Source organism: Carcharhinus amblyrhynchos, chromosome 5, assembly GCF_965287045.1.
Source record: "Carcharhinus amblyrhynchos chromosome 5, sCarAmb.v2.hapA, whole genome shotgun sequence".
In the NCBI taxonomy this organism is placed as follows: Eukaryota; Metazoa; Chordata; class Chondrichthyes; order Carcharhiniformes; family Carcharhinidae; genus Carcharhinus; species Carcharhinus amblyrhynchos.
The window spans coordinates 46,214,937-46,235,583 of NC_137328.1; the positions used below are offsets into that span (position 1 = coordinate 46,214,937).

General features: G+C 44.0%; 1 protein-coding gene across 1 annotated transcript in view; it reads left to right on the forward strand.

Moving 5' to 3' along the window:
• Positions 1 to 8,741: 8,741 nt before the first annotated feature.
• Positions 8,742 to 20,647, forward strand: part of slc12a2 (solute carrier family 12 member 2) — a 213,122-nt gene continuing 201,216 nt past the window's right edge. Inside the window, exon 1 of the mRNA XM_080188735.1 lies at positions 8,742 to 9,344. Coding sequence (XP_080044861.1) covers positions 8,799 to 9,344 — 546 coding nt within the window. The 5' untranslated portion in view covers positions 8,742 to 8,798. The remainder of the gene's footprint in view (positions 9,345 to 20,647) is intronic.

The window sequence follows — 20,647 nt, forward strand, 5'->3', positions numbered from 1 at the left end:
TTAGATTTATTTGTGACTATCCAATATTTACAGCCCTGAATTTTGCACACACTCATAAATGGCAAAATCGTCCATCAGTTTACTGTTTTGAACTCTTTCATAACTTTAAATATCTTTGTCAGGTCATGTCTCAGCTTCCTCTTTAATAAAGCGCTCCAGCCCTTTGCTTGAATCTGAAATGCAACATCTGCCCACTTCACAATGCTGCTATCTTGTGCCTAAAATATTCCTTCTATTTCAGACAGTAATTTTCATTGGGTTAAGCACAATGATGCAAAATCAGATTCAGGCGACCAGCGAACATTCGGGTTCTGACAAAAGGTCACTGCCCCACAAGGTTAACTTTGTTTCTCTCCACAGCTGTTGCCTGACCTGCTGTGTGTTTCCAGCATTTCCTGTTTTTATTTTGGTTCCATTTATATTCTCACCACATCGGCTTTGACTCCTAGTCTGACTCCAAGTTCTCAGCCTTAGATCCTTTGACCTGTTCCACTGGAACTCAATGCAAGGTTAAAGTGAGTCTCCCCAGCAGCTAATTACCTCCTTGTTGCTGTGGATGGTGAGCTAGAGATGGCGAGGGTGATGCGGGTCTTCTTGCCCGGGTGCAAGTTGCTAGCCAGCTTCAGGATCTCAACGGCAGTTGGATAGGCAGAGTCTCCCCTGATATGCTTGGCATTTTAACATTAATGCTCTGTGCAGTAGTGGTGGATGTTCATCTTTCTCCCGAGCACTCTGCACCCTCTGATCTGAAAATATACTTCAGAGTAAGTAACTTTAGCTCATAGCTTTACCTTCTGCTTTCTTCACAGCAGTCAGTGCTTGTGATGCAGGGAAGGTATATTATACCTGACAGAAGGTGGCAGGTTGACATTTGGGATAGAGACCACCATCAAAGGACAGCACCGACGGGGCTTAGCTGCGACACGTCCTTCCTCTGGCTGGTTCACCAAATTCCACTTCAATTCAGGATACATGGGATAAGTGAACAAATTCATCCCAGAAAGCTCACAAATTGCCTTCAATAATGAGGGTGAAAACTTTGAGAAAGGTTACCTCCATCTATTTTGATTGGATGAGCAGTGAATTAAGGAGACAGAATCTGTGAGGAGCTGCTCCTCCAGTCATACATTCTGTCTCTCCCAGCTCCTTCAATCCAAGTCCCTCCCTTTGCACTCTTTAATTTCTGATCCTTTTACCTTGCTGGCCTGTTTGGTTTTCTTGGACAGCAGCATAATCTGGATATTGAACTGAACCATACCCTGTCCTGCCCTGGGCCACAGTGAGTCTCCTGAGCAGCTAATTATAAGAACATAAGAACATAAGAAATAGGAGCAGGAGTAGGCCATCTAGCCCTTCGAGCCTGCCCCGCCATTCAATAAGATCATGGCTGATCTGTCGTGGCTCAGTTCCGCATTCCCGCCCTCTCCCCATAACCCTTAATCCCCTCGCTTATCAAAAACCCATCAACCCGCGTCTTAAAAATATTGAGCGAGGCAGCCTCCGCCACTTCAACGGGCAGAGAATTCCAGAGATTCACCACCCTTTCAGTGAAGAAGTTCCTCCTCAACTCCGTTCTAAACCGCCCCCCCCTTTATCTTGAGGCTGTGCCCCCTAGTCCTACTGTCCTTTCTGAGCGGGAAGAGTCTCTCCACCTCTATCCTATCCATCCCATTCATCATCTTATACCTCTCAATGAGATCTCCCCTCATTCTTCTAAACTCTAACGAGTACAAGCCTAGTTTATTCAGCCTCTCCTCATAGCTCAACCCCCTCAACTCCGGTATCAGCCTAGCAAACCTCCTCTGCACTCCCTCCAAGGCCAAAATATCCTTGCGTAAGTGCGGCGACCAAAACTGCACACAGTACTCCAGCTGCGGCCTCACCAATGCCCTATACAGCTGCAGCAAGACCTCCCTACTTTTATATTCAATCCCCCTCGCTATGAAGGTCAGCATCCCATTCGCCTTCCTGACCACCTGCTGCACCTGCAGGCTGGGTTTTTGCGACTCATGCACAAGGACCCCGAGGTCCCTCTGCACCGTTGCCTGCTGCAGTTTTTCGCCACATAAGTAATAGTCCTTCCTACCATTATTCCTACCAAAGTGGACCACCTCGCACTTGCCTTCATTAAATTCCATTTGCCAGTTCCTGGCCCATTCGCCCAGCCTATCTAGATCCTTCTGCAGACTCTCCACACCCTCCGCGCCTTGTTGCTGTGAGTTAGAGATAGAGAGGATGATGCAGGTCTTCTCGTCTGGGGGCATGTTGCTAGCCAGTTTCAGGATCACAATGGCAGTTAGATAGGAAGTGTCTCCCCTGATATGCTTGGCATTTTGACATTTATACACTATGCAGTAGCGGTGGGTGTAATCAATGGGGAGCTGAGGGCCAGCTTTGGAAGAATGGAACTTGGCTTTGCCTGAGCAGTTATCTACTGGAGTTGCTGTCTGTCAGGGAGGAACTGCTACAGGCATATTTCTCTCCTGAGCTTGTTCTCCTGCTGGTGGAGACTCACTAGATCCTGGTTTTGGGCTTTGGAGAATCGGCCTACAACTGTCCAGGCCCGACTTAAGCTGGGACAGGTTTGCACCTTGGGTGTAGCCAGTACTAATGGGCAGCAGCCCAGACTGTGTATATGTCTCACCAATCCCAGTGGAGGGTGGAGAGAGCTTGTAGAGCTTCACTATATCTTGTGGTTCTGTTTTATTTCCTGTGCATTAACTTGGTACTTTGAACTGATATTTCTAACAAGGTATCATAAAATCAGGATTGAGCAGCATATTACATATCCAGTACAGTAAGGAAACACTCATCTAATTGTCAGTGAAGCTTATAGAATCTCTAGAATCCCTACGTGGCAGAAGGAGGCCATTTGGGTCTGCAGCGACTCTCCAACAGAGCATCTTATCCAGACCCATCCCCTGCTCTATCTCCATAACCCCACACATTAATCCCATTAATCCCCCCTAACCTACATATCTTTGAACACTAAGGGGCATTAACCATGGCCAATCCATCTAGCCTGCACATCTTTGGACTGTGGAAAAAATATGGAGAACCCAGAGGAAACCCACACAGACATGGGGAGAATGTGCAAACTCCACACAGTCACCCAAGGCTGGAATTGAACCCTGGCACTGTGAGGCAGCAGTGCTCACCACTGTGCCATCAAGTCAGAGAGACCTGAAGAGCACCCAGATGGAGTACCACTTGGTGGTATCCAAGTGCATGAATCACAAAAAGCTAGTATGCAGGTAAAACAAATGATCAGGAAAACTAGTAGAATGTTATTGTTTATTGTGAGCAGAACTGATTACAAAATTAGGGAATTTGTGCTTTAATTGTACAGGATATTGGTGAGACTACATCTGGAGGATTGTGTTCAGTACTGGTCTCCCTGTTTAAGAAAACATGTAAATGCACTAGAAATAGTTCAGAAAAAGTTTACTAAATAATATTGGAATGGGTGGGTTGTCATGAGGAAAGGTTAGAGAGATTATGCGTGTATTCACTTGCATAATCACTCGAGATTCACTTGAGATAGGTGCAGAAAGAATAAGGTGGTTGTAGTGGGTGACTTTAACCTTCCTGGAGTAGATTGGAAGGTGCCTAGAGCTGGGGGTACGGAGGGAGAGGAGTTTGTAAAGTGTGTGTTGGAAGGGTCCCTAGAGCAGTAGGTAACTAGCCCGACTAGGGAGGGGCCATACTGGATTTAGTGCTGGGAAATGAGCCGGGGCAGGTGGCTGAGGTTGAGGTAGGTGAACATGTGGCTAACAGTGACCACAAGTCCGTCTACTTTAGGATAAAAATGGAAAGGGATGAGTGCCGGCTGAAGGGGAGGGTTCTGAACTGGGGGAAGGCAAGCTATAGTTGGATTAGGAGGGAGCTGAAGGACACTGATTGGGAGAGGTTGTTAGCTGGCAAGTCCACGGTTGGTAAGTGGGAGGTTTTGAAGGGCAAACTGAAAATGTTGCAGGAAAGGCATGTGCCAGTAAAGAGGAAGGATGGGAAAGGCAGGATTAGGGAGTCGTGGATTACAGGGGGTATAGAAGACTTGGTCAGGAAGAAGAGGGAGGCATATGTTAGGTCGAAACAACTAGGAATGGAGAGTGCGCTGGAGGAATATAGAGAGAGTAGGAGGGAGCTAAAAAGGGGAGTTAGAAGGGCGAAAAGGGGGCATGAAATGGCCTTGGCCGAAAGGATTAAGGAAAATCCAAAAGCATTTTACTCTTATATTAGGAGCAAGAGAGTGGTTAGAGGGAAAATTGGTCCTCTTAGGGACAAGGGAGGGGAGCTATCTATCGAGACTGAGGGAATGGGGGAGATCCTGAATGAATACTTTGCATCGGTATTCACGAAGGAGAGGGGATCGGTGTCGTGTAGTGTCTTGGAGGGAGCTGTAGATCAGTGGAAGGAAATATCCATTACGAGGGAGGAAGTGCTAAGGTTTTTAGGTAGCGTAAAAACGGATAAAGCTCCAGGGCCTGATGGTATTTATCCCAGGCTGCTTAGGGAGGTGAAAGATGAAATTGCTGGGCCTCTGACGCAAATCTTTGTCTCTTCTTTGGACACAGGTGAGGTCCCAGAAGACTGGAGGGTAGCTAATGTGGTACCGCTGTTTAAAAAGGGTAGTAGGGATAACCCTGGTAATTATAGACCAGTGAGTTTGACATCGGTGGTAGGAAAATTATTGGAAAAAATTCTTAGGGGTAAGATGTATGAGCACTTGGAGCGTTGCGATCTGATTAGGGATACGCAACATGGCTTTGTTAGAGGGAGGTCTTGCCTTACGAATCTGGTGGATTTCTTCGAGGAGGTGACAAAAACGGTTGACGATGGGCGAGCCGTTGATGTCATCTATATGGATTTCAGTAAGGCGTTTGACAAAATCCCTCACGGTAGGCTGGTAGAAAAGGTTAAGGCACATGGGATACAAGGACAGGCAGCTAGGTGGGTCGAAAACTGGCTGGGAAATAGGAGACAGAGAGTAGTTGTCAAGGGGACCTTTTCTGGCTGGAGGCCAGTCACCAGTGGTGTGCCACAGGGCTCAGTACTGGGACCTCTCCTCTTTGTAGTATATATAAACGACTTGGAAAAGGGTGTACGTGGTGTGATCAGCAAATTTGTGGATGACACCAAGATGGTAGGATTGGCAGATACTGAGGAGGACTGTCAGGTGATACAGCAGGATATAGATAGGTTGGTATATTGGGCAGATAGATGGCAGATGGAATTTAATCCTGACAAATGCGAGGTGATGCATTTTGGAAGGAATAATGCAGGGAGAAGTTATGTGATAAAAGGCAGACCGATTAAGAGTATAGAGATACAGAGGGACCTGGGAGTGCAGGTGCACAACTCTCTGAAGGTGTCGACACAGGTAGAGAAGGTTGTGAAGAAACTTATGGAATGCTAGCCTTTATAGGAAGGGGTATAGAGTATAGGAGCTGCCGTCTAATGCTCCTGTTGTACAGAACGTTGGTTAGACCGCATTTGGAGTACTGCGTCCAGTTCTGGTCACCTTACTACCGGAAGGATGTGGAGACCCTGGAGAGGGTGCAGAGGAGGTTTACCAGGATGTTGCCTGGCATGGAAGGACTGAGTTACGAGGAAAGGTTGGAGAAACTGGGGCTCTTCTCCTTAGAAAGATGGAGATTAAGGGGTGATATGATAGAGGTATATAAAATACTGAAGGGAATAGATAGAGTAAACAGTGGTAGGCTTTTCCCTAGATTGGGGACAATTACGAGAGGTCACGATCTAAGGGTGAGGGGGGAGAAGTATAATTTGGATATGAAAGGAAGGTTTTTCACGCAGAGGGTCGTGGGGGTATGGAACGCGCTACCGAGTAGGGTGGTGGAGGCAGGCACGTTGGACTTGTTTAAGGTTTACTTAGACAGACACATGAGCGAAGCAAGGATGGAGGGTTATAGTAGAGGGTATTAAATAGGGTCAGAGCCTCGGGACGACACCGGAAATGTAGTTTTATATGTTAACGTATTGTCTTTTTATTCCACAGGGTCGGTCCACCTTGTTGTCAAACGAGGGGCATGCACACGGTGGGTCGTGCATGGGCTGCTCTTGGAGGTTCCGGGAATAGCCTAGTACTTCGTGTCGGTGTGTGTGTTTAATCCTGGACCAGCAGATGGGCACTACAACAGCTCAGTGACTAGCACTGCTAGCTGTGCAGATACATGGATTTGGGCCTGTGTCTGTGGGAGTTTGCGCATTCTCCCTGTGGTTGCGTGGGTTTCCTCCCACACCCCAAAGATGTGCTCTTAGGCTGATTGGTGTACCAAATTGACACTGTTCTCCCCTGAATCTAGCTACATTAGGGGTTCCACTCTCATACACACAGGGCGGGGTAGGTGTGGGAAGATGCGGCGGCGCGGGCTGGTTGGGCCGAAGGGCCTGTTTCCCGAGCTGGGATGTTCTTTGTTCACTGGAGTTTACAAGAGGAAGACGTGACTTAATTGAAATCTTTAAGATGCTGAGGCGCTTCTCAGCCTTTAGGCTAACATCAAGTGTAGTATCAACGTGCTGTGCTTGGTTGAAGTCATTAGGTTACATTTTAGCTTCATTTGAAGCAATTGTTAAAAGCAGCATCTTGGCCTTTTGGCTAAGATGCAAATGAGATCAAGCCTTGGAGGAGGAGCTACGGTTACTCCAATCAGCTTGGATCATGTAGATCAAGCCCAAGACAGGAAGTGAGAGCCCTGTCTTGTCAGTTTGGATTGGGAATGACTGAACTTGTTGAGACTCTGAATTGGACTTGATTTAACTGAATTGGAATAAAAAGAAAAAAAAAGTAGTCTTGACAGGGTGGATGTGGAGAGGATATTTCTTCTGAGAGAAACTAAGGCTTACAATAAGAGGTTGCTCATTTAAGACAGATAAGAATTTTTGGCTGAATGTTGTGAATGTTTGAAATTCTCTGCTTCGAAAGATGATGGAAGCAGATATCAAGTGTAGTACTGCTATGCTGTACTTGGTTGTAGTTATTATGTTACATTTCAGCTTCATTTGAAGCAATTTTTTAAAGTGGTATCTAGGCCTTTTGGCTTAGATGCAAATTAGATGAAGCCTTAAGAGGTGGAGCTACACCTAGTCCAAACAGTTTGGATCATGTAGGTCAAGCCCAAGACAGGAGGTGAAATCCTTCTGTTGTCAACTTGGATTGGGAATGTCCCAACTTGTAGGGACTCTGAATTGGCTTTAATTTGACTTGACTTTAGTTTTAAAAAAAAGCAGTGTTTGAATATTTTTAAGGCAGAGCTAATAGATTCTTGATTTATGATAAAGTGAAGATTATCAGGGATAGAGGAATGCGGAATTGAGGTTACAATCAGATTAGTTGTGATCTTTTTGAATGAAGGAGCAGACTAAAAGGGCCAAATGGCCTACTTCTGCTCCTAATACGCAAATTCATGTGTAATTTCCGATTTGCCCCTTGTTTCTTTTTCTTCTGTTCTTTTTCTTCCTATTGTTTGTGTTTATTTCCTTTTTTTCTGCTCTTTAAATGCATATACTTTTGTCTTATTTCTCTGCATCGCCTCCCCTTTGATCTGTGTCCTCTAATAATCCTCTAGTACACAATGTGCAGTTCCTTCAACAATGTACTTTTCCATGTTTGGCCTATCTGTAAATCTCAAACCTTTCCAACCTGCCTTTTTCTTCTGAACAGATGTCAACTGACGTGCTGTGCATTGCAGATTTCCAGGATGTGCGGGCTATTTCCCTCCTGAATTGAAATGAAGCCGGCTGAGGTGGGGTTGGGGGGGGGGGGGGGGTCCTCTTTTAAGATGTTCCCAGTCCTTGTTTAAAAAAGGGGGTTAAAAACATCACCTCGCTGGTGCCTGCCTGACTGCAATTCCCTACTTACCCGCGAAACAACAATCCATGCATATTTTGAACAGTTTAACACAAGATCTCCCGGCTCAGTTTGCCCAGCCCAGCACCTCTCCCACTGCATTGTTTCAGATTTCCAGCTTCTGCAGCGTTCGCATGTATTCTCTCATATTGTGGCTCTGCATTTAAAAGCATTAAGGGGGTGGGATGGGATGGGGAGACTGAGAGTGTTTGAAAGTGATACCCCGGCACACACAGAAAGAAAGAAAGAGAGAGAGAGAACTGAAACCAGCTAGCAGCCTGTGTATGTGTGTGTGTGTGTGGTGCCTATCTCTCGCGATGTTTAAGCCTTGCCCTGCCCTATTGCTGTAGTGAGCTGTGACTCTGTGTGTGTGTGTGTGTGTGTATCTCCAGCAACACCCCCCCCCCCCGCGACAGCACTCTGCAGCCGCCAATGAGAGGAGAGCGCCGGCTTATAACAGCTGAGGCCGGCCAGGGGATGTGAGAGATAAAGGAAGGAGGAAAGGGAGGGAGAGAGAGAGACACAGAGACTGATAAACGGATAGACAGGAGTGAGTGCGGAGCTGCAGTCATTGAGCAGCCGGCTTATTCATGCTGGGGAGCGGCCGCACTGGGACTGGGAAACATTAGCCCCAAGTGTAAAGTTTAGACAGAGGGTCTGTCTGAGATACAGGGAGATTGGGAGGGTGGTTTTTTGGGTTTGTTTTTTGAGGGTGGGGAGGGGGTTTACCCAATTGAAACATTTTTTTTTCCCTCCAGTGTTGGTTTCTTTATTGATTGATTTTGGAGCTGTTAAAGGTGACCCAGGATAAGCAGGGAGGATGGAGCCCGGCTTTCCGGCTTCCCCGGCCGCCGGTGGTGGAGGAGGAGGAGGAGGAGGAGGTGGCGGCGAACAGACTGAGGGTCAGGCCGGTCTCCCCGAGCCCGCGATGCCGCTCCGTCCCGTCGCCAGTCAGAGCCGCTTCCAGGTGGATTTGGTGAGCGAGGGGACAGGAGGGGGAGATGGGCAGAAGGGTCAGAGCCCCGGCTCAGCCCAGGAGAAGGGGGACGGCGGCGGGGGAGCAGCTCCGGCTCCAGCCTCGCCTCCCGCCGCCGCCGCCGAGGAGGCGAAAGGCAGATTCCGGGTGAATTTCGTGGACCCGGCTTCGGATGAGCCGCCGGGGTGCAGCCCGTCCGCAGCGGCGGTGGCAGCGGCCCCCGAGCAGCAGCAGCAGCAGCAACAAGCCGCCAGCGAGAGCATGAACGGCTACCCGCAGAACGGCGATACCATGCTGAGTGAAGGCAGCCTGCACTCGGCCGGCACCACCACCCATCACTACTACGATACACACAGCAACACTTACTATCTCAGGACTTTCGGCCACAACACTATCGATGCGGTGCCCAGGATCGATCACTACAGGAACACGGTGGCTCAACTCGGAGAGAAGCTCATCAGACCCAGCCTAGCTGAACTCCACGATGAGCTGGACAAGGTACAGTAGCGCATCTCTCTAGCCTGCAATGCATGCAGGATTACTGTTACCACAGCAGCAATTTTACATACCCTTCCTTGGTGGTTAGAAGCTCTGAATTCAGCTCTCAAAAAAAAACCTTGCCCGCCTTTTTATTGTAAATGTGGTATATTGATGGTATTGTTGGCATCCAGGACTTGGAAGCTGATCGCCAGTGGCATTGCTCACTGGGAGTGAGTGGAGATCCAAGTGTGTGGTCTTTAGGTCGAATGGTGCTAAGGGGATAGAGCTAAATTGGACCAAGGTATTCAACTTGTTCAGTCAAGTCAGATATTCTGATCTGTAAATGCCACATTTATAATGGAAATTGTGCCATCTGTCACTCTGCCCTCCTGCCGGCTATGCTGGATGAAATATGGTGGTGATGGACTTGCAGTGTGTCAAGATTGCATAGTTTCCATTGAAGAATGGGCATGTATAATGGAAAAGTTAATTGGAAATGCCTGCATAGAATTAAGTTTTCTTTTCATAAGGTCAGATACACATGGGTCCTAAAACTGTTGGACCTTGGCTGCGGATTTCTAGGTGAGTGTATGGGAAAAAAAGTTGTTTCCGTGACAGTGACATTCACTCTTGCAATCATCTGCAGCCATAATTGCAACAACGTATAAAATGGACACCAGAGTTTGTAATCCAGAGTAAGTGTTAAAATCTATTTTTTAAGGATGAAACTTTAAGATGAAGTTTAGGTGGTTTATGTGTGTATTTAGTTAATGACTGTTAGGCTTTTGACTCCATTGTTGTTTGAAATTAATTATTTAGCTTAACAAGTAGGAGTGCTGTAATCAGTATATATAATAAACCTTGCAGTGATATTCATGTACTGTTACAGATGTAAATATGAAGCGTAAAAAAGCAAATTACTGCGGAATCTGAATCTCTCTAAATATGAGGTGTAGTTTTGCTGAAAAACGTGCTGTTTTAGCTTTTCATCTTACACTCATCATGACCAACACAAGAATACCAAATTTCAAAGGGAGTAATGATTTATACAGAATGGGAAATGGGATGCTGATTGCTTGGCAAGTCAACTTTGGCCGAAGTGTTGCCATGGAGAATGCAACAGGGGATCTCTTTTCTTCCTTTCCTTCGATCTGCTCATCTTTTCCTCCTCTGTAGCTCTATCTGTATTTGTAGCCAGTTCCCTGAACATCTTGACATTGTGCAACCATTTCAGATGTTTTCTCTTCATAGGCCTCTTACCTGGAGCTGGCTTTATTACAGTCAGTATGACAATTACTGAAGACTAGAATTCAAATTCTGCTAACCTGCTGTAGGTAGTTGAAACATTTAGGTAGTGGTGCCCTGAATTCCACTTTTGAATTGGGAGGATGAAGGAAACAAAGGATATTGTAGATTAAACGGCCTTGTGAAAAGTTCAACCATGTTGCATGTTATAGTACTATTGTGGGGCAATCTTTCCTCTGGTTTGTGCACGTGGTTGTGTTTTTGACAGCAGCTGATTGTGTTGCTAGTGACCTTTGACCTTCCATTACATAGTGGGAAAGGGTGTGAAAAAGCAAAATGTTTACTGTGACTGAGAACTAGAGTTAAGGGCCATTTTGTGTGGCAGTTTTGCAAGCAGTCATGTTATTTAGACATGAACTTTATTTTCTGGGGTAGGTGGGTAGGGAAGTAGTAATATAAAATAGGGATATCCTAACCGGCTCCAAGTTTTTAACAATTTAGCTGAATTTTATAGTATTTGGATGTAGACATTCTTGATGTACAGATCTTATGTACAATGTAAAAGAGAGTGCATCCTTCTGAGCTGGTTCCAAAATACAATGATGAATGGTGTACTGGTAAACAAAAATAACTCTGGATTTTGAGCACAAGTTGTTATTGTGCTACTGTGCATTTTAAGCATTGTGCATCAATAACAATTTCTATCGCAATGTATTCATATGACATGCCTCTGCTTTTTTTTTTGAAAAGATGAAGCAATAACCCAATTATTCAAAATGGCACATATTGTTTAAGTGGGGAAGGAATGATAGCAAATACTTTAAAGTTCATCTGCTAACACCAAAATTTTAGCCCCAAGATGAATCAGTTATATTGTAACAGTCAGGTGGAAAAACAACACAACTGTCAGCACTCATAGCCATTATGACTGTGTAACCAACAGCAACTTCCATTGTCCATACATGCCAACTTGAATGTGGAAGTCCGGAAGTTACTTGTCATTTATTTCCCACGCCTGCTATTTCTAGGCGTGCTGTTAAGTCCTCACAGAATGGTACTTGTACCAATTGTGCTGTTAATCTTAACTTTTTCGAACAGTTTTACAGTTGTTATTTTTTCCTTTATAGAATGTGGGCATCTTTAGCTAGCCTATCTTTATCACCTCTGGAAGGAGGTGCTGTGATGCCACCTTGAACCCAGCAATCCCGTTGTGGGAAAACCAACACTCCTGGAATGTCATTCTAACAGGATTTCGACTCAATGGTGAAGAAATGGCAGAATAGTGAGTGGTTTGGAAGGAAATTTGTAGGTGGTTGTGTTCCCGTGCATCTGCTGCCCTTTTCCTTCTAGACGGAAGAGGGTGTACATTAGGAAGATGCTGTCAAAAGAGCCTTGAAGAGCTTCTCAGTGCATCTGGTAGATGGTACACACTGCTGCCGCTGTGCGTCAATGCTTAAAACCACACACACGGAGTATGTCTGTGTGGAGTCTGCACAGTCACCCAAGCTGGGAATCAGACCCAGGTCTCTGGTACTGTGAGGCAGCAGTGCTAACCACGCTGAATAGGGAGATGATTAGATTCTCTCTCGTTGGAGATGGCCGTGTCTGGCAGTTGTGGCATGAGGATATTGTCCAGGTCTTGCTGCATATACATGTCCATGCACTGACTGCTTCAGGATGAGTTGCAGCTACATTTTTTAACTGAGTACTAAACTATCTTGGGCCGATATGTATGTGAAATTTTAAATTTGTCATAATCTGCAGATTTTTAAACTATACATTTTTTAATTTTACTTTGCATACATGTCCCAGTTTTTTTTTAACCCGTCATTTTTAATTCATGTTTATCTGTGCCCTTCCTGATTTCCTGTCCATGAGAATCCTTCAATACGATTGACTGCTTGCCATGCTTGATGACATCACTTATTGTACACCGTAGTTTCCCTGTTGCTGGTGCCAAATGAAATCAGCGTGGGAAAAGGTGAAATTCACAGCACAGAACGCTACCTTGGTGGGTGATTATTTTTTTGTAGAAGTCAATGGTGAGCGCTATCATTTCACTGGTAAAATCCAAACCATTGCATCTTAAAACAAAACTGAGGAGCTGAATGCTATGTTGCTTAACCTTACCATGCTAGGACCTTGAAGTATCCATACCGTTCACCACATCCACAGTTACTGCAAGGTGTCTCATAAAGTCCTGATGCAGTTTATTGTGTTAAATATTTTTTATGCTTTGACTTTGAACCCTGTTAACAAGGTGATTTCAAAATAGTTTGCTACTTTTTCTGTGATTCTCCTTTCCTCAGCAGCAATCATTTTCTGTTATTTCTTAACCACTTAACTCAAATACTGAAGCAGTCCATTGTTGCATGCAGCAAGACCTGGACAACATGTGGGCTGGGCCTGATCAGAGGCAAATTACATTTACACCACACGTCAGGCAATTACCAGTTCCCACAAGAGAATCTAACCATTTCCCCTTGATGCTCACCGACATTACCATTGATGAATCCATCGACATTGTTGACGCTACCATCACTGCGAGTTTAATTGAGCCATCTTTATAAATGCTATGGCTACAAGAGCAGTTCTGGCAAATGACACAGCTCCTGAATCTGCAAAAAAAGGCAACAAACACTTTTGAATTCTTCTTGTTAACAGTATTTCAACTCAAAAGAATTAAGAAGTATTAACTCAATAAACTGCAATGCAACTTTATTAGATATCTCTGGAACAACTGGATGTGGTGAAAGATATAGGAATAGGCCAGTCAGCCTCTTGAACCCATTTCACCATTCAATACGATCATGGCTAATCAATGGCCTAACTCCATGTCCTCGCCCTAGGCTTATATCCCTTGCTCAATTTAAAAAAAAATGTGGGCACAAGTTTGGAGAGTGATGGAATAATCTTCAGTTGTCTGGATGCATGGAAAAACATAGTAAGAAGTCTCACATCACCAGCTTAAAGTCCAACCAGTTTATTCGATAGTTAACCTCACCTGATTGAAGGGGCAAACCCCGTAAGCTTGTGGGTTTACTATCAAATAAACTGGTTGGACTTTAACCTGGTGTTGTGAGACATCTTATTGTGTTTACCCCAGTCCAATGCCGGCATCTCCACACATGGGAGATCTTTGCGTTGTCCGGGACAAAGCTGTCTACTTGATTGGCACCTACCACCTTAAATGTTCATTTCCTGCAGCACCAGCACAAGATGTGCTGCAGTCACTCACCTAGTCTCTCTTAAGAGACTCTTCCAAACTTGTGACCCCTCTCATCTAGAAGGACAAGTGCAGCAGAAAGATAGGAATACTGTCACCTGCACATTCCTCCCCAAGTTCTGCAACATTCTGACTTTAAACCATATCACCATTCCTTTACTTTAGGAATGGGCAATAAATGCTGGCCTTGCCAGCAATACTCAATCCCATAAATGAATTCAGAAGCATGTAACAGCATTTAATTGCAGACTTCATTCTCTGCTGCTGCTGCTGCAGCTCAAACGTAGCAAGTGGGTTTTCTACAACTGTTAAATATAGACTGTTTTCTGAAAACATTGCTTAGGTTAGAATCCCAGCTGTGATGTGAGGGTTGGGAATGAACAGTAAACCATGAGATTGATTTTACCTTTTGCTACTGATGGCATCATTAGGAAGGGTAAAAGATTGATGGATCTGCAGCACTCACTAGATTGACTCACTCTTTTTTTTTCCCCCTCTTCATTGCACCTTCATGCCTTTTCATAGTGGTGAAAAAGGTGGCAAATTGGGCACCCTGCCAGGAATCCAATTGAGCCAACAAAGTAGCTAAGGGCCACTTTCCACTTTTGTGTGGGCATTATGCAAACATTGGGAGGGCTTCCTGACACGTACCATGGACAGACTGCAAGGTAAATATGGGTGGTCCAAGGCCCACGGGCCTTTGGTAACAATGGCTGTCTTTGCAGTAATGATGCTGCTTGGCTGCAATGAGCACTCTGGATGTTGCCCCAATAAAAACTATCCACAAGCCGTGGTACTGTTGGTCCTCTGAACTGGCAACTCTTGAGTGAGCTGCCACTCATCAGGAATCCACAGCAGCAGCTGCTTAAGTGGCTGCCACCAACAAAATGGAAATTCTGGCCCAGGAATCTTATGGTGATCACTACTGTGAAATTTGACTGTTACATAGCTAATAAATACTCTTACTACTGGTGGTAACTATCAGAAATCAAATCAAATCAACTGTGTACATATTTGATGTTTTAGAACTCACAAGTGACTATCTATATATGTTCAGTTGTTTACCACAAAGTGTGATCTCAAAGCAAACAGGAGAAATCAGTGGTTGTTGGCAAATTTGTGACTTATCATTATCATTGTCTGCTCATGTCCATGAGATTAGTGCTAGTGGGAATACAATGGATAACATCAAAAGATAGGTTTTGAACGTTTTTATGTTGGCCTTCTTTTCTCTTCTGCAGCAAGTAGGGCTTTATCCTGAAGACAATGTCTTATACTAAGATGCAGCTTTTTGGTATCAGTCATCTTGTGTCTTATCCTTGTGACTCACGTCTATGCTTGAGAGTATAGGCAGCAAACATAAATTTGACTAAGGATGACACACCTGATTTCCATAGCTTAGCTTTACACCATATGGTGCATTTGCCATTGTTATCACTGTAGCTTTGTTTTATCACTGAAAAGCACATTCATGTCTTCTGCATTAAATTGTCTAATGTCCCATTTTAATATGGCCATCATCTCTGGATATCTGCATGAATTGTGCATATTGATTCAGTAGTTCTCCATTGCACCTAAATTCTAAAATATTTGATATTAATTCACATCAATTGGATATTATGCCATTGTTGGGCTAATGTTGTGAGATTCCATGGTTGATATCAGTTGACCTTGGGACAATACAGTTCCCAGCTGTAATACAGACTTGTTTTTACAAACAATAGTGTCTCGATCCCTGAAGGCAGTTTAAACCTATTGGAATATTGCCTGTGAAAAAATCTCATTGCGTGAGGTTCCATTTCCAGTTGTCTTTTGCTCCGCACGAAGATCTTCCAAACTATGAGCAAGGTCTTCCATGTTTTCAGAAATGTCCACCGATAACACAATGTTAACACTGTGGTTCTATTGTACTTGTTGTATTCTCTCCTATTAAAAGCAGTGAAATGGTCACAGGGCAGTAATTCTCCACACCGGACTGATCAATTTTTTTTTAAACATAGAAAGTTGCGCCCCTATTGTTTCTAGTACCTGAAGTGACAAAATGCAGTTATACTCTGTTTTTTATGTTGACTTTGGAACTTTTTGCAATTTGTAATTGCTGAACTTTAAAGAACAGGATATCAGGAAAGCTCAGACATCCCAAAATTATGTGACCTGGTGTTGTTAGTCAGAGGGCACTTCCAAAAGTCTAAAATAAATTTGCGTTGTGAATGGTGGGGGGGGGGGAGAAAGAAGAAGAAGAAGTCGTTGTGTATATAATGACACTATTTTTGCAACCCCAAAATCATGTATTTGCTTAAACTTGGCTCCCACAGTCTAAAAGATGTGCTGGTTAGGTGCATTGGCTGTGCTAAATTCTCCCTCAGTGTACCCAAACAGGCGGCGGAGTGTGGCAACTAGGGGATTTTCACCATAACGTCATGTTAATAACGTTAGTTAGTTAATAACGTAGTTGATGTAAGCCTACTTGTGACTAATAAATAACCTTTACTTTAAAGTAGACCCCTCCACCATCTCCTTCCCGCATTCAGCTGCAACGTGTTGATTACTGATGAGACTATAACCCTGACTTTCACCCACAACAATGCATGTTTTACTGACCAGTACCTTTAAAACTAGGTGCAAAGAATCAAGCAGACAGTACAGGCTGAGTTATGAGAGGTTAATGCACGGCCATTCTTTGCATCGGATATTTCAAAATGGTGACCACCGCACCAAGCCCGCAGTTTTGGTCTGTAAATTATTCCCTGATTTTAGATGGACTTTTCAAAGCTTCTCCAGGTTGACTTGTATGCTGACACATATGTTCAATATATTCTAACAAATGTAAACAACTCTGACAGCATCCTGCATCAAGATTGCCAAATGAGTGATTGTGCCAGATTCCTAGTTTGACAGAAGAACACTCTGAGATAATTTGGAAAGCTATAGGTTGGTGGTGAGGTACAAAATGGAGGGAGAGGGTAAAATGTTTTTAAAAGGAAGGTGAATTTCATAAGCACTGCTTATGCCCATAAATAGGTTTCAACGATGTTATGGTGGCAAATGTGCAATCTCTACCACCTTGAAGGACAAGGGCAGCAGATACATAGGAACACCACCTCCACGTCAACCATCCTGACTTGGAAATATGTTGCCATTTCTTCACTGTCGCTGACTCAAAATCATGGAACTCCCTGCCCAACAGTACTGTAGGTGTATCTACATGAAATGGACTGCAGCTGTTCAAGAAGACAGCTCACTACTACCTTCTTGAGGGCAGTTAGAGATGGGCAATAATTGCTGGCCAGGCCAGTAATGGTGTGGAGATGTTGGCGTTGGACTGAGGTACACACAGTATGAAGTCTCACAACACCAGGTTAAAGTCCAACAGGTTTATTTTGTAGCAAATGCCACTAGCATTCGGGGCTTTGTCCCTTCATCGGATGATCAGAACTCCCCCACTCATCTGACGAAGGGGCAGAGCTCCGAAAGCTAGTGGCGTTTGTTACCAAATAAACCTGTTGGACTTTAACCTGGTGTTGTGAGACTTCTTACTGGCCAGTAACACCCATGTCCTGTGAAGGAGTTGGGTGGGAGGGAAGGGGGCAGCCCGAAGAATACTTAAAAAATTGAATCGGGATAACAATGGTCTAGGTATGCATTATAGCAACAGATTGGATATCTTTTCCTTTCCACAGTCTGTTTAGAAGTAAAAATAGCAGTTTACTTAAAGAAACTTAAGTTTAGTCCTCCTTGACTTCTGCAGTCTTTGGCATGGTCAAACAGACTATCATTATAACAACTCATCTATTATCCAGTTTGATGGTACTTCCTTTTACGTGGCTCCTCTTACCTGTTCAGTGGAAACCAGAGAATCTTTAGCAATGTCTTCTGTCCCACACTGCTCTTGTTACTTCCATATTCTTATTAAGTATTCACTTCTTGTGTCTCTGTTTCCCTGTATTTACATGCTGTCCCTTGGTGACATCATTGATAGTCATGGGATCAGCTTTAATGTGTGCACTGATGATATTGAGCTCTTGCTTTCTTGACCCTTTCACTGTCTCTGTTGTCAGATTGCTTATTCAATAACAAGTTATGAAGAAGCTGGCTGAAAAGGCTAATACTATTGTCTTTGTCTCCGTACTCTTGCTGATTCCATCAACCATCATCTCAAGTTGAGTTGTTCACAACCAGTGTCATGTTTAACCTCGAGCTGAATTTTAAGAAGGGCTTGAGAAAATGAGAAGTATAAAATATGATTGTGTAAGGCAGTGTTATCTGAAGACAAAGCTACCATTGGTGATCCCAAATCTGCTCCCATCTTTCCTGTAACTCCATATTTAAATCTCTCCAATCTGGTTTCAGCCTCTACCAAAGTACTGAATCACCTGAACTATCCTTTTTTATTATCCTCCTGTGAAGGTCATTTTATGGTAAATGTGCTATGCAGTGCACATGTGAACTCCTGTGGGCTTATGGGGAGTGTGTGGGGGGAGAGCCTGGGGAGGTTAATCTGTCAGTGGGTGGAAACTTGATGGGCCAAATGGCCTCTACTGTATTGTAGGGATTCTGATACACAGTGAGGGGAATTGTGTGTTTGGGGATAAGATGGACATAGAGCTGAACTAGGTTGGATAGTAAGAGGGGCAAATCTATGAATATGTTTAAATTTAAAATATTTGACACGTGGTATCTGGATTTAGCAAGGACAGGGCTGATGGTTGAGAGAGACAGGATATATAAATATTCTGGACTAATTAAAGACTATGGGGGATTGGTGTATGAGAAGGAAAGTATTTTGGTTTAAAGTATAGTTCTGAAGTTGCCCTGAGATGGTTTTCTATGTTCAGGGTACTTTTATAATTGAGGGTATCAGTGATGCTGGCAAATTTGCATTTAATTCTTGTAGGATATTGAAATTGGGTGTTCTTTTTTCAGCAGAGACCAACCATATAATTGAACACATTTTCCACACCATGGACAATCAACTCTTTAATGGGTAGCTTTTATCCACTTACCATCGCACTCCCTTTTCTTCCTACCCTAACGCAAAAGAAAATTGAGCAAAATATACATTTGGTACAGGTTGTGCATATTATTTATTCTTGCTACTGATGAAAGCTTGCTAAAGCCTCTGGTTTTTCAAAGGCTGCAGTTTTCTCTTATGTCATGCTTAATTGTACCAGCTTTTTGCTTTCATCCCAACCTACCCAAGTTGTAGTAAAATTAAATTAGTCACTTGAGCTCAAGGTGGCAATATTAAAAGAGGTAATCAAAAGCATTAACAAACAGACTGGTTCTAAGAATGAAATCAGCAGGGTGGACAGGTCAAGAGGGGTTTAGGCACTTTCAAAATTTGGGACTTGTGGTGCTGAAGTTAAAATTAAGACTTAGTTTTTTTATTCATGCCTTTCATGACCACAGAATGCCCCAAAGTGCTTTAAAGCCAATGAAGAACTCCTGAAGTGTAGTCAATGTTGGGATATGTTGGAAACAAGTCAGTTTTTTGCACGGCAGCAAGCTCTCACAAATGCACTCTTTGTTTGAAGGATAACTATTGGCACGGACTCCAGGGATAATCCCCTGATACCCTTCAAAGTACTCCCACAAGATCTATTACGCCAATTTGAGAGGATAGATGGGCCTTTGTTTAATCTCTCCACTGAAAGTTGGCACCTCCAACAGTGCAGAGCTCCCTCAGTGCTACACTGGAGTATTAATTGTCTTGTGCTCAGGTCCTGGATTGGAATTTGAACTCAACCATTTGACTCAGACAAGAATGCTATGAACTGACCCTTGGTTGAAGGTGGATAATATGCAAAAGGGAGATGCACCAAAAGGCCAAAGTCAGAAGAAAAAGTTGGGGTATTGGGGTGGAGGATGGTATTGTGTATGGAAAGATGAGGCACGATAGCACAGTGATTAGCACTGCTGCTTCACGGTTCCAGGGACCTGGGTTCAATTCCTGTCTTGGGTCACTGTCTGTGTGGAGTTTGCACATTCTCCTCATATCCGGTTTCCTCCCACAGTCCAAAGATGTGCAGGTTAGGTTGATTGGCCATGCTAAAAATTGCTGTTAGTGTCCTGAAATGAGTAGGTTAGAGGGCTTAGTGAGTAAATATGTAGGGATAGGGGGGTAGGGGCTGGGTGGGATTGTGGTCAGTGCAGACTTGGTGGGCTGAATGGCCTCTTTCTGTACTGTGGGATTTCTATGATTATGATTTCATAGAATCCCTACAGTGCAGAAGGAGGCCACCTGGCCCATTGAGGCTGCGCTGACAACTCACCCAGGCTCCATCCCTGCAACCCCACATATTTACCCCACTAATCTCCCTGACACTAAGGGACAATTTAGCATGGCTAATCAAGCTAACCTGCACATCTTTGGACTGTAGGAGGAAACCCATACTGACACTGGGTGAACCTGCAAACTCCACACAGTTACCCAAGACTGTAACTGAATCCAGTTCCTTGGCACAGAGGCAGCAGTGCTAACCATTGTGCCACCCAAAGTGTTGCTGAACTCACCCAATGTAATAAGTATATGTTACAGTGCAGAAACATACCATACTGGATCCATCTGTGCTGATGTTTCATTGAAGGTAAACATAGTGTTGCTCTATTCTTATTAACTCTCTTCAGCCAATTCTTTTCCTATCCGATCTAATCTTGCAGATTCTTTTGTCTGAGTACTAAGTTTGTTGCATTTGTTGCTCTGTTCTTGATGCCTTTTAAATTACTGGAAAGTCCTTGTAGTTGAGGAAATAATTGTTCAGATAATTATACTTCCATTGGTGGGTACACAAGTCCATTTAACAGAATAAAAGGATTGATATGATGAAAGTGAACATGGAGCCTGCAGTAC